Source organism: Pollachius pollachius (assembly GCF_949987615.1).
Source record: "Pollachius pollachius genome assembly, chromosome: 1".
Taxonomy (NCBI): Eukaryota; Metazoa; Chordata; class Actinopteri; order Gadiformes; family Gadidae; genus Pollachius; species Pollachius pollachius.
In genome coordinates, this window is record NC_136934.1 from 52,135,561 (window position 1) to 52,150,344 (window position 14,784).

At 45.8% G+C, this 14,784-nt stretch overlaps 2 protein-coding genes across 3 annotated transcripts; one reads left to right on the plus strand and one right to left on the minus strand.

Annotated features, from left to right (window-relative positions):
* Positions 1-3,395: 3,395 nt before the first annotated feature.
* LOC307075961 (tetraspanin-19-like) lies at positions 3,396-7,344 on the plus strand (the record flags this gene model as incomplete). Its single annotated transcript, XM_079736742.1, has 8 exons — positions 3,396-3,461; positions 3,760-3,838; positions 4,049-4,161; positions 4,528-4,602; positions 4,839-4,943; positions 5,855-6,028; positions 6,490-6,573; positions 7,063-7,344. The coding sequence occupies 8 exons, from the start codon at positions 3,396-3,398 to the stop codon at positions 7,342-7,344; spliced, it is 978 nt and encodes a 325-aa protein (XP_079592868.1).
* A 713-nt stretch (positions 7,345-8,057) lies between these two features.
* On the minus strand, positions 8,058-14,417 carry LOC307081115 (uncharacterized protein). Of its 2 annotated transcripts, none has more exons than XM_079744158.1 (6): positions 14,300-14,417; positions 13,842-14,216; positions 13,008-13,274; positions 11,237-12,482; positions 10,476-10,742; positions 8,058-8,627 (listed from the first exon to the last, which is right to left on the minus strand). In XM_079744158.1, the coding sequence occupies exons 1-4, from the start codon at positions 14,343-14,345 to the stop codon at positions 12,094-12,096; spliced, it is 1,077 nt and encodes a 358-aa protein (XP_079600284.1). In that variant the 5' UTR covers positions 14,346-14,417; the 3' UTR covers positions 8,058-8,627; positions 10,476-10,742; positions 11,237-12,093. The 2 variants fall into 2 exon arrangements, with proteins under 2 accessions (XP_079600284.1, XP_079600285.1); XM_079744159.1 differs by lacking the exon at positions 8,058-8,627 and adding an exon at positions 9,630-10,186.
* Between the last annotated feature and the right edge of the window lie 367 nt (positions 14,418-14,784).

The following is a 14,784-nucleotide window of genomic DNA, read 5'->3' on the forward strand; positions in this document are numbered from 1 at the left end:
GAACTTTCTGTCGGCCCGGACGATCTTGCTGTCGTACACGTTGGCCGCGAGGCGCTGGCAGAACTGAAGATTGGGGCACCAGACCACCCGCCCCACCCGGAGCCCCGCGGGGTGGGTGAAGCTGCAGGGGATGGTGGCGGTGGAGCCCTCCACCACGCAGAAGGAGTCAGGGTACTCCACGTGCCAGACAGGGTCCGCCCCCAGCGGCCCTGGAGGAAGCAGACAGTCAGGGTCACAACAGGGAGCCCGGTTCTAAGGGAGGGTCTCACATGAGGTCATGCTCTCTCCAAGGTGAGCTTTTCACCGTCATGGTGAGGATGAGAGCGACTGGTTGATGGTGAAGACGCTCTGAGAAGGTCAGGGTGTGTGTCTTGTGGGTTGGAATGAATGAGAGAAAAGGGGACAGAGTTGTCTGCGGAAGCGATGTCTGAGATGCAGAGACAGCTTCACGCGACCAGCGTCTGCGCAAGCAGGCAGGCGTGCAGCAAGCGTGCCTGCCTGCTTGCGCAAAAAGGAAACCACTATAATGAAATAGCGGTAATATTTCCACATTAATTGATAAAATAACAGGGGATGGGAAGGGGGGATGGTTGTTTCAGAAGGGGGATGTTTTGATCATTTTAATTCCAAAGGGGGATGCCATCCCCCCTCATCCCCCCTCAACTCGAGTGCTGGTTACAGCTTACCAGCTAGCCGCAGGAGCACAAAGAGGGTCCATGGATTCATCTTCATCTGCTCCGTAGCTTCCTCTCTGTGTCTGGTTGTTACCGTCACTTGGACAGGGGGAGGGCTGATTGGCTGATTGTGAAAGGCTACAGTAATAGTCTTCACATGTAGCTTCCTCCTTTTAGATATTCTCTGCAATAGCCACTAACCTCAGTTCACAATGCTTTAAAGTCCATATACAGTGGGGCAAAAAAGTATTTAGTCAGCCACCAATTGTGCAAGTTCTCCCACTTAAAAAGACGAGAGAGGCCTGTAATTTTCATCATAGGTAAACCTCAGCTATGAGAGACAAAATGAAAAAAAAAAATCCAGAAAATCACATTGTCTGATTTTTTAAGAATTTATTTGCAAATTATGGTGGAAAATAAGTATTTGGTCACCTACAAACCAGCAAGATTTCTGGCTGTCACAGACCTGTAACTTCTTCTTTAAGAGGCTCCTCTGTCCTCCACTCGTTACCTGTATTAATGGCACCTGTTTGAACTCCTTATCAGTATAAAAGACACCTGTCCACAACCTCAAACAGTCACACTCCAAACTCCACTATGGCCAAGACCAAAGAGCTGTCAAAGGACACCAGAAACACAATTGTAGACCTGCACCAGGCTGGGAGGTCTGAATCTGCAATAGGTAATCAGCTTGGTGTGAAGAAATCAACTGTGGGAGCAATTATTAGGAAATGGAATACATACAAGACCTCTGATAATCTCCCTCGATCTGGGGCTCCACGCAAGATCTCACCCTGTGGGGTCAAAATGATCACAAGAACGGTGAACAAAAATCCCAGAACCACACGGGGGGACCTAGTGAATGACCTCCAGAGAGCTGGGACCAAAGTAACAAAGGCTACCATCATTAACACACTACGCCGCCAGGGACTCAAATCCTGCAATGCCAGACGTGTCCCCCTGCTAAAGCCAGTGCATGTCCGGGCCCGTTTGAAGTTTGCTAGAGAGCATTCGGGTGATCCAGAAGGATTGGGAGAATGTCATATGGTCAGATGAAACCAAAATAGAACTTTTTGGTAAAAACTCAACTCGTCGTGTTTGGAGGAGAAAGAATGCTGAGTTGCATCCAAAGAACACCATACCTACAGTGAAGCATGGGGGTGGAAACATCATGCTTTCGGCCAAGGGACCAGGACATTTGATCCGTGTGACGGAAAGAATGAATGGGGCCATGTATCGTGAGATTTTGAGTGAAAACCTCCTTCCATCAGCAAGGGCACTGAAGATGAAACGTGGCTGGGTCTTTCAGCATGACAATGACCCCAAACACACCGCCTGGGCAACGAAGGAGTGGCTTCGTAAGAAGCATTTCAAGGTCCTGGAGTGGCCTAGCCAGTCTCCAGATCTCAACCCCATAGAAAATCTTTGGAGGGAGTTGAAAGTCCGTGTTGCCCAGCGAAGGCCCAAAAACATCAATGCTCTAGAGGAGATCTGCATGGAGGAATGGGCCAAAATACCAGCAGCAGTGTGTGAAAACCTTGTAAAGACTTACAGAAAACGTTTGACCTCTGTCATTGCCAACAAAGGGCATGTAACAAAGTATTGAGATGACCTTTTGTTATTGACCAAATACTTATTTTACACCATAATTTGCAAATAAATTCTTTAAAAATCAGACAATGTGATTTTCTAGATTTTTTCATTTTGTCTCTCATAGCTGAGGTATACCTATGATGAAAATTACAGGCCTCTCTAATCTTTTTACGTGGGAGAACTTGCACAATTGGTGGCTGACTAAATACTTTTTTGCCCCACTGTATATCTGCACTTCTCCCTCTCTCATTTACATGACATACAATCAGCAATGGTGTGACTATAAAAAACGACCAAATTGGACAAAATGAGCTGTGATAATAATTGTTCATAGTAGTTATATATCAGAGACCCTACATATCACATCTCAACAAAGTGTGTGTTTAACAGATGAGCCATGAACAACAAACTGTGTGCGTTCAACAGATGAGCTATGAACCACAAAGTGTCAAAGTCAGTGGATGTTCTCAGAAAGTCGTCAGAGTTTTGAGGTGAGGAAGGGTTGACCCATATTGGTTAAGGGTTAAGTCATCTTAAAGTGTTCAAGTACATAAACACTCACTTTCCATGTGGTTAAAGATGTTCGGTTGAACAGTGAGAAAGAGAGAGAGAGGTGAAGGGGAGTGAGAGAGGGAGAGAGAGGGAGGGAGAGAGGTACAGAAATAGAAGACAGAGAGAGAGTTAATATTAATAGACCATAAGGAAGTGGACCTTGTGCCGACACCAGTCTTCAGGAAAGAGCTCAGACGCGACGACAGAGAGCAGGAGGTTTGACCACAGGTGTGTGTGTGTTCATAAATATGTATGTATGTGTATGTATGTCTGTATTGTCTATTCTGTGTGTATTGTGTATGTTTGTGTGTCCGTTTGTGCGTGTGCGCGCGTGTGTGTGTGTGTTCGTTTGCGTCTATGTGTATGTGTGTGTGTGTGTGTGTGTTTGTGTGTGGGTGTATTTGAGTGTGTTGTAGTTGTGAATGTGTGCCTGACCGAAGTCTGTCTATCCTTGTGTGTTAATCTGAGTTTTCTTTGCACTTGGTATCCCAGGTGGACAAGGGAGACCGTACCAGTTCAGAGAGACCAGTAGGCACAGAGAGACCAGCAGAGAGACCGTACCATTAGCTCTTCATCATGAAGTTGGAACACAAGATCCAGGTGTTCCAGTTCCTCTTGACCATCTGCAGCTGTCTCTACCTGGTAACAACACACCTGCTGTCTAATCGCCATGGTTACAACACACCTGCTGTCTAATCCTCATGGCTACAACACACCTGCTGTCTAATCCTCATGGCTACAACACACCTGCTGTCTAATCGCCATGGTTACAACACACCTGCTATCTAAATGTCATGGCTAGAACACACGTGCTATCTAATTTTCATGGTAACAACAAACCCTCTGTCTTATCGCCTGCTATGTAGTTGTGCAGTGTATGCTTGCCTAGTTCAGCTGATGCACAAATCACGATTGTCGTCATGGAAATTTTTGTCCCCAGATCCTGGGTGCGAGCATCTTGGGCTGTGCTTTGTGGATCCTTTTTGACACTGGAAACCTTCTCGGGGAGATCCATTCTGGTAACCCACCTCGAACCAAACCCTCCTTTGTTCATATTATTATTAAGTTTTAAAACGGACTTGGCTCTAAAACGTTATGATTTTGTATTCATAATTCATCAAAAGTATGTGCGTTGTGTGAATACGTGTGTGTGTGTGTGTGCGTGCGTTTGTGCGTGCCTGCGTGTGTGTGTGTGTGCGTGCGTGCGTGCGTGCCTGCGTGTGTGTTAGATGAGCTGGAGACGGTGGCTAGGGGCCTGTTCCTGGTGGGCCTGCTGGTGCTAGCCGTCGCTGCTCTGGGCTACGCCGCAGCTCACTGTCAGGCCAGGCTCACGCTGCTGCTGGTGGGGACACTTTCACTTTAGCCTAGCCTAGCTTAGCTTGGCTGAGCTAAACTTAGTATGGCGTAGCATAAACTGTACCAGCCTACCCTATCTTAGCCTGTCCTATATTTGCCTATTTTAGCATTGCCTAACATAGTTTATTTAGCCTACCCAAGCCGAGCCCAAGACAAACCTAGCCTATCTTACCCTAGCATATCTTAGCCTATCATAACTTAGCCTAACCTTTTTTAGCATAGCCTAGAATAATCGAGCCTAGCATAGACCAGCCTAGCCTATCAAAGCCTCGCCGAACTTAGCATAGCTTAGCGTAGCCTACCTTAATTGTGTCTGTGGTTTGATTGGTTCGTATCCTTCTGTCGTTGACAGTACATGGCGTTCCTCATCGTGCTTATCCTTGGCCAGCTGTTTATTAGCCTGGTCTTGCTAATAAGTAAAAAAAAGGTATTTATTGTCTATTTCAATTGTGAGTTCAGGGTTTTTTTCCCCCTGAAGCGACAGTGTTTCCCATAGGAAACGCGATGCTGTTTTATTTCATTGTGGTATGTGTGTCTAGATGCTTGGTTTGCCTTTTTTGCTCGTCGGACGTCAGACGTCCCGATGCGATCAGAGCGGACGTGAGCCCATGTTGATGACGTTGTGCTGATCGGAGGCGGGGCTGTGATGTGGTGGGGGGGCAGATCGAGGGGGCTCTGGACGAGGCTGTGGACCAGATGATCGTCAGCTACGCAGGCAGCAGGGATCTGACCGCCTCACACCGACTGCTGGACGAGCTCCAGCGCACCGTGAGTAGTCATGGAGACGTCCAATGGGAGGCCGCGGCCACGGGCACGCCGTGGTCAGCAGGAAGGGGGTCGGCTGCACCGCAACTGGAGATGGGGGCGGATATGTTGCCATGGTGACGGTTGGATGTTAAAGACAGATGGGTAACCGTGGTGACAGATGGGGTAACCGTGGTGTCAGATGGGGTAACCGTGGTGACAGAAGGGTAACCGTGGTGACAGATGGGGTAACCGTGGTGATAGATGGGGTAACGGTGGTGACAGAAGGGTAACCGTGGTGTCAGAAGGGTAACCGTGTTGACAGATGGGGTAACCGTGTTGTCAGAAGGGTAACCGTGGTGACAGATGGGGTAACTGTGGTGACAGAAGGGTAACCGTGGTGTCAGATGGGGTAACCGTGGTGACAGATGGGGTAACCGTGGTGACAGATGGGGTACCCGTGGTGACAGAAGAGTAACCGTGGTGTCAGAAGGGTAACCGTGGTAACGTTGGATTTAAAGGGGGATGTTTCTCGTACGGGGTGGACGGACCTCAGGAGGATGCTGTAGTCACCATGGTGCTGACAGATGGGATACAAGGAAGAAGTGGTAACCATGGCGACGATGAATGGATCTCAATCTCAGGATTTGGAATACTATCTAAAAAGGGAACCTCATTTCTAAGGACCATCATAGATCGCCATGGTAACGGTTATCGTGGTAACTTCAAGCAATGTGTAGAAGCTCTTCAGGGTAACCACTCGCAACGATGGGAGAAGGGCCCCAGCCTCGAGGAGAGGATGGCGTGGTAACCATGGTGAGGTGGTGACGTGTGGCTTGGAAACCATGGTGATGTGGTGACGTGTGGCTTGGTAACCATGGTGATGTGGTGATGTGTGGCGTGGTAACCATGGTGATGTGGCGATGTGTTCACAGGAGAAGTGCTGCGGTAGGACGGGCCCGGACGATTGGAAGACAAACCATTACATCCAGAATCTGACCAATCAGGACGTACTTCCCTGCGCCTGCTTCAACACTTCCTGTCCGCCTGGCCCTGGGGGGGAGCCCCCCCTCTTTGGGGCGTCCGTAGGAAACGACTCGTATCAGGAGGTACGGTGGCCAGCCCGTCGTGATGTATGAAGAGGAACATGATAACGTTCAAACGTTACATACATGAGCGGCAGTAGCTGAGGGGCTAGAGCGGGTTGGCTGGTGACCGCAAGGTTGCTGGTTCTGTGTTCGAGTGCCGAGGTGTCCCTGAGCAAGACGCCTCACCCTGACTGCTCCTGACGAGCTGGCTGTCGCCATGCGTAGTTGACGCCGCCGTCGGTGTGTGAATGTGTGTAAGAATAGGTTAATGTCAGGCAATATTGTTAAGCGCTTTGGATAAAAGCGCTGTATAATGCACTCCATTTACCCTTTACATTATGAGAGGAAACACCTCGTCCCAGGAGGAACAGCGACCAACACGTCGTCATGCAGGAGGAAGGTCATTTGGTACACATTAATGTGATGTACGTGTTCAGATTTGTCCTGTGTCCCTATGGTTCACCTGGTGTTTGACTCTGCAGGGCTGTAAAGAGAAGATCACGGATTGGCTGGCGGAAAATGCTCTCACCATCGTTGCCATGGACGCCAGCATCATTATCCTTCAGGTAACAAGCAGGAAGCATGCTGGAAATGAATAATCATGAGGCGGCCGGAAACATTGCCCTTAAAAAAAATTTAATTAATGTTATTTATAAAAACAGCGACATCAACAGGGACACTGAAACAGGGACGGCACCGGACACAGGGACACACATACACACACAAAGTATAGAGACACACTTATGCATATTACATGCTGTGAAAATCATAAAGTAAGTCTCTCTCTCTCTCTCTCTAGGTTGAGAACTGGCATCGTCCTCACCATGGTGATATCCTGCAAAACAAAACATCATGCAAATTCAATTGACGCTGCATGTATCCGTTTTTTCTTCTCCTTCTTCTTCTTCTTCTTCCTTCTCTCTCTCTCTCTCTCTCTCTCTCCCTCTCTCTCTCTCTCTCTCTCTCTCTCTCTCTCTCTCTCTCTCTCTCTCTCTCTCTCTCTCTCTCTCTCTCTCTCTCTCTCTCTCTCTCTCTCTCTCTCTCTCTCTCTCCAGGTTCTACAGTTCATTCTGGCCGTGTATCTCTACAAGGCTGTTTCTCAACGATCCCGGTTCAAGGGTTCCAGAGTCCTGATGGAACCAGAGCCGGACCAGACAGACCCCGGTCCCGACCTCCGCGAGGACCAGGGCAGGTTCTACGGCGAGGAGAACCGGGCCTATTGGGACCCAGAACCGCCGCACACAGAAAGCACTGGTTACACCCGTTACCCTGACGACCAGAACCCATACGCAGAACATGAGAGACCCGGTCAAGGCTACAATCAAATGTACTATTGATCATGTGCATGTCACCTGAGGCTACCTGACCAGGTAACCAGGTAGAGGTTACCTGGTCAGGTACCAAGTAGAGGTTACCTGTACTGGTAACCAGGTAGAGCTTAACCTGTACTGGTAACCAGGTAGAGGTTACCTGTACTGGTAACCAGGTAGAGGTTAACCTGTACTGGTAACCAGGTAGAGGTTACCTGTACTGGTAACCAGGTAGAGCTTAACCTGTACTGGTAACCAGGTAGAGGTTACCTGTACTGGTAACCAAGTAGAGGTTACCTGTACTGGTAACCAGGTAGAGCTTAACCTGTACTGGTAACCAGGTAGAGGTTAACCTGTACTGGTAACCAGGTAGAGGTTAACCTGTTCTGGTAACCAGGTAGAGGTTACCTGTACTGGTAACCAGGTAGAGCTTAACCTGTACTGGTAACCAGGTAGAGGTTACCTGTACTGGTAACCAGGTAGAGGTTAACCTGAACTGGTAACCAGGTAGAGGTAAACTACTGGTAACTAGATAGAGGTTAACCTGTACTGGTAACCAGGTAGAGGTTACTTGTACCAGTTCGGGAAGTTAATTAAATAAATGCTTGAAATACATATTTCGTTTTTAACAGATGTTTGGATTAATCAACCTTTAAGTCTTGTTTAGCTCAAACAATAAACTTCCATGTAATATTATGCATTTAAAAATGTTTTGATTTGAAAAAAATACATACAATAAATTATATCTATATATTTTATGTTTATTTTCTCACAGGCCACAACAGCAAAGCAAAAGAAAGTGAAGCTGCATTTACCCAGAACTCATGTGTACACAGTCAGACTGCCAGGCTTACATCGTTGATGATACAGTGAGATGATACAGTGAGAAGATACATTGGAATGACATCACACCATTAGGGGCACAGATGTGCTTCCCAATGGCTCATTAGGAGGAGAAGGACGCTGGAGAAGCAGAGGGATGGTATTCCCTGGCGGGCTGCCTGGATCCTGTGAAGGTCAGGGTCTGAAGGGCAGACAGTAGAGATGGCCGTCGCTCTGGGACCCAGGGCCTGAAGGTCAGGGTCTGAAGGGCAGACAGTAGAGATGGCCGTCGCTCTGGGACCCAGGGCCTGAAGGTCAGGGTCTGAAGGGCAGACAGTAGAGATGGCCGTCGCTCTGGGACCCAGGGCCTGAAGGTCAGGGTCTGAAGGGCAGACAGTAGAGATGGCCGTCGCTCTGGGACCCAGGGCCTGAAGGTCAGGGTCTGAAGGGCAGACAGTAGAGATGGCCGTCGCTCTGGGACCAAGTGCCTGAGGGGCGAGCAGAACACACATGGGTTGTAACATGGTTTCATTGTATTAATCACTGATCCTTTAACCTCAGCCCCAACAGCTCGGTCACAGCCAATCAGCCACGCCCCTTTGTTGGCTCTGACGCCTGGCCACGCCCCCTCAGATCCACAACCACGTTAGATTAGAATAGATGACATCCCAGTAGATATATTACATTAGATTATGACTATAATAGACAATATGAGATAAGATAATGTTAGACCATATTAGATTAGATAATGTTAGACTATAATAGCAGATATTAGATAAGATAATGTTAGACTATAATAGCCTATATTAGATAAGATAGTGTAAGACTATATTACATTAGATCATGTTAGACTATTGTAGACTACATTAGACTAGATAATATTAGACTATATTACATTAGATAATGTTAGACTATTGTAGACTACATTAGATTAGATAATGTTAGACTATATTACATTAGATAATGTTAGACTATAGTAGACTACATAAGATTAGATAATGTTAGACTATATTACATTAGATAATGTTAGACTATAGTAGACTACATAAGATTAGATAATGTTAGACTATATTACATTAGATAATGTTAGACTATTTTAGACTACATTAGATTAGATAATGTTAGACTATATTACATTGATAATGTTAGACTATTGTAGACTACATTAGATTAGATAATGTTAGACTATATTACATTAGATAATGTTAGACTATTGTAGACTACATTAGATTAGATAATGTTAGACTATATTACATTGATAATGTTAGACTATTGTAGACTACATTAGATTAGATAATGTTAGACTACATTAGATTAGATAGTGTTAGACTATATTACATTAGATGATGTTAGACTATAGTAAACTACATTAGATTACATAATGTTAGACTATATGAAAATATTTTAGATTAGATAATGCTAGACTATAATAGACTATATTAGATAAGATCACAGAATGTTGAGGCTCAAACTTTTGGACTCTGGGGTGTTTCAGCATTCATGTAACACATCCTTAGTGCAGAAAGCACGACATGAAAAAGATAGTTTATTACGTTATCATGTTCTACCCAGTCTACCGGAACACATATGCATATGTAAGTACCACCTAGCATCCAGCCATATAAACGGGTCGCCACACAAACACCAGATTGTCAAATATCATGTTTCCAATCGATAAATCATTGTAGTGCCTATGAAACAGTAAATACCATAACAGTTGAAGGTTTACATTGTGTTTCTAGGTTAAATATTGACGCTGCAGGGCTCTGCAGCGTCCTAAGCGGTTAGCTTCTGTGATAGCCACCAGCAGAGCTGGAGCGGAAAGGAACAAGACCAACTGAAAATATACGAAGCGGGATTAAACTAAAACAGTTGAATCTTTACAAGTTTAAATTAAAGTCTGTTTAAATAAATTTGAAGATGATAGTGTGATTTTTTTAATGTACGAAAAAAGTTGAACAGTTAAACATTGACCAAGTTGCGAAGTCTGAAATAGTTGAAGTCTTGGAATGTGCAGAAGGCTTTGCCGTCCGCGCTTTGACTTGCACTGTAAAAAGCAAAAGTAGATGAAGCTTAAAAGTTGAAGAAAGAGTTAAAAAAAGTTAAACAAGAGCCATACTGTCGTTAAAGTGATGAACATGTTGATAGTTGAATGATTTCTGTATCTGAAAGTATGCAGAAGCAGTAGAAAACCAAAAAAGGGGCAGAAGAAGAATAAGTATAATAAAGATTTCAATATCTAGTTTGGATTGGATGTTGGAGTTTGGATGCTGTTGCAGAATTCACACTAATGAGAGACCACCCTCATGTGCATTAGTGAACACAGAGGGGCTCACCTTCATCTTTCACCACGACCAGACTCCAAGGCGCAGAGGTTTTCTTTCTGCTGGAGTCCAGAGAGCAGATATAATACCCTGCGTCGTCATTGGTCAGATTGCTGAGGTGGAGGGCGGGGCCTGTCTCTGATAGGGCGTGGCCATTTCTGTACCAGTGGACGTCCAATTGGTGGAAGGAGCAGGCTGAGGTACAGGTGAGTGTGACCTGACCGCCCTCTTTCACCGCATTGCCAGTGACGGAGCTTCTGACCTTCACAACCTCTCCATCTGTTGAAGACACAGTGAGACGGACGTTCTTTACCACCGGACACCTTGCTAACACGAGTGTCAGAACTAAAAATAACACTAACTAGTACTAGAAGTAACACTTCTGACAGTACTAGGTGTAATACTAGTGACTGTACTAGAAGTAACATTGACTACTGACAGTACAAGAATAATATACTACATTAGAATAGATAATTTCAGACTATAATAGACTATATTAGATTAGATTATTTTAGACTATAATATACTATATAAAATTAGATAATTTTAGACTAATAGGGTATATTAGATTAGATAATGTTGGACTATAATACATTTTATTAGATGAGATAATGTTAGACTTTAATAAATTAGATAATGTCAGACTATAACAGACTATATGAGATTAGATAATGTTAGACTATATTAGATTAGATAATGTTAGACTATAATACACTATATTACATTAGATGATGCACACCATCATGTGCATTAGTGAACACAGAGGGGCTCACCTTCATCTTTCACCACCAATAGACTCCAAGGCGCAGAGGTTTTCTGTCTGCTGGAGTCCAGAGAGCAGGTGTAATCCCCTGTGTCGTCATTGGTCAGACAGCTGAGGTGGAGGGCGGAGCCTGTCTCTGATAGGACGTGTCCATTTCTGTACCAGTGGACGTCCAATTGGTGGAAGGAGCAGGCTGAAGTACAGGTGAGTGTGACCTGACCGCCCTCTTTCACCACATTGTCAGTGACGGAGCTTCTGACCTTCACATCCTCTCCATCTGTTGAAGACACAGTGAGACGGACGTTCTTTACAACTGGACAGAATGACAGCAAACCCTTCAGTTGAAGTGGTCATCACTGATCATTGACTATTCACCACTGCAGTTTGCAGATACAAGGAATCATAAAATGTATTTGATCCAAAGCGTCTTCCAGGACATCCAGAAACATCTCATGAGGCGCAGGTGGGTGAGGACATCTTGCTCAAGGTTGACGACAGGAAGCTACTTATACCTCCCCAATGGGAACCAAGTCTAGTCTCTTCCTATAGTCCTATTATAATGGGACAGTAGTAGAAGTAACACCGACCCTTGTAACAGTACTAGATGTAAAACTAACTAGGATGAGTACCAGAAGTAACACTTACTAGTGACGGTGACTGTGACTCCTTTCGGTCCAGCGTACCCTTCTACTAATCCCTCCCCAATTGGAACCAAGTCTAGTCTCTTCCTATAGTACTAATATAATGGGACAATAGTAGAAGTAACACTGACTAGTAACAGTACTAGAAGTAACACTGACTAGTGACACTTGTAGAAGTAACCCTAACTGTTAACAGTACTAGATGTAAAACTAACTGGTAACAGTACTAGAAGTACCACTTTCCAGTGACAGTGACTACGACTCCTTTCGGTCCAGTGTACCCATCGGCGTTGGTCTTGAAGCTGAAGCGGTACGTTGCAGCGTCCTGTTTCAACATATTGATGATCTTTAAGGTGCAGTTTCTGACGAGGTCCCCCAGGTACAGGAACCTGCTGTCGGCCCGGGCGTTGCTGCTGTCGTACACGTTGGTCTTGGTGACTCCGCAAATCTCGTGATTGGGGCACCAGACCACGCGGTTCACCCGGAGCACCGCGCCGGCCCATTTGTGCACCGTGGGGTGGGTGAAGCTGCAGGGGATGGTGGCGGTGGAGCCCTCCACCACGCAGAAGGAGTCAGGGTACTCCACGTGCCAGCCAGGGTCCGCCCCCAGCGGCCCTGGAGGAAGCAGACAGTCGGGGTCACAACAGGGTTCAAGATACACGTTCCAGGTAGTAAACTAAAACGGTTGAATCTTTATAAGTTTAAATTAGTCTGTTTAAATATATTTGAAGATAAAAGTGTGTCCAGTTTTTTTAATGTACGAAAAAAGTTGAACGGTTAAAAATTGACCAAGTTTCAATGTCTGAAATAGTTGAAGTCATGGAATGGGCAGACGGCTTCGCTGTCCCTGCTTTGTCTTCCACTGCAAAAGGCTAAAGTATATAAAGCTTAATAGTTTAAGAAAAAGTTGAAAAAAGTTGAACAAGAGCCATACTGTGGTTAAAGTGTTGAACATTTTGATAGTTGAATGGTTTCTTTAGCTGAAAGTATGCATAAGGAGTTGAAGACCAAAAAAAGGGCGGAAGAAGAATAAGAATAAGTATAATAAAGATTTCAATATCTAGAGTTTGGATGCTGATGCAGCATTCACACTAATGAGAGACCACCCTCATGTGCATTAGTGAACACAGAGGGGCTCACCTTCATCTTCCAACACGACCAGACTCCAAGGCGCAGAGGTTTTCTGCCCACTGGAGTCCAGAGAGCAGGTGTAATCCCCTGTGTCGTCATTGGTCAGACCGCTGAGGTGGAGGGCGGGGCCTGTCTCTGATAGGGCGTGGCCATTTCTGTACCAGTGAACGTCCAATTGGTTGAAGGAGCAGGCTGAGGTACAGGTGAGTGTGACCTGACCGCCCTCTTTCACCACATTGTCAGTGACTGAGCTTATGACCTTCACATCCTCTCCGTCTGTTGAAGACACAGTGAGACGGACGTTCTTTAACCAACTGTACCGCTTTGGTAAAAGATATGGAAAACTGTTCATTAGTTATGAAGAGTTTTGCAAATAATAAAGCAGTTGTTGGTGTTTTAGAGCCTTTTGCTGGTATGGTTGTGTACTGCAGTTCTGCATTAGCCTTAGCTGTGTGTGATACCGTTGCTTATCAGAAAAAGTTGTACAAATTACAAATGCACAATTGAAAGACACCAATGTGTTTTTCCTTTCTTTCAGTCCTTTATACTTGACCAACACCAATACACTTGACAGCATTCCCCCTGAAGTTGAAATGGCCATCTCCTTTGATTTGACTATTTACCACTGTCAGTTTGCAGATACAAGAAATCATTAAATGCCTTTGATCCAAAGGGTCTTCCAGGACATCCAGAAACATCTCATGAAGGAGCCGGTGAGTGAAGACATCTTGCTCAATGTTGATTACAGGAAGCTACATTCCCTCCCCAATGGGAACCAAGTCTAGACTTGGGACAGTACCATAAGTAACATTAACTAGTGACGGTACTAAAAGTAACTCTTACCAGTGACTGTGACTGTGACTCCTTCCCATCCGGTGTACCCTTCGGCGTTGGTCTCGAGGCAGAAGTAGTATCTCTTTGTGTCCTGTTTCACTGTCTTGATGATCTTCATGGCGCAGTTCCCGACGAGGTCCCCCAGGTACAGGAACCGGCTGTCGGCCCGGACGTTGCTGCTGTCGTACACGTTGGTCTTGGACCGGTGGCAGAGCAGGGGATCGGGGCACCAGGCCACCCACTTAACCTGCACAATGACCACGCCCTTCTTTAAGTCGACAAGGGGGTGGGTGAAGCTGCACGGGATGGTGGCGGTGGAGCCCTCCACCACGCAGAAGGAGTCAGGGTACTCCACGTGCCAGCCAGGGTCCGCCCCCAGCGGCCCTGGAGGAAGCAGACAGTCGGGGTCACAACAGGGTTCCAGATACACGTTCCCGGTAGTAAACAGGAGAAGCATTACAGCTTACCAGCTAGCAGGAAGAGCACAGAGAGGGTCCATGGATTCATCTTCATCTGCTCCGTAGCTCCCTCTGTGTGTCTGTCTGGTTATTCCTCTGGAGCCAAGAAGACAAGCGGACCAGCGCCTGATGACCCACAGAGGACAGGGCTGGGGCTGGTTCGCCGATGGCTGATTGTGAAAGGCAACAGGAAATTGCCTCACTTTTAACTTCCTACCTCAAGATATTCTCTGCAATAGCCTCTACATACACTTCCCTTTAAAGTCCTTCTCTCTCTCTCATTTACATGACGTCCAATCTACATTAGGTTCCTCTGGATCCGCCTGTTGACCTACACATAGAACTACTGGCTTATTGGCTGATTGTTTCACCTGTTTATATCATTACCCCCTAAAGTAAACCCATTACTGTTAACTAGAATTAGCTGAACTCACTAGTACACAGAATGTTTATGCAATCACATTGCTTCTATGCAATTGCTCTCTTCTGTCAGC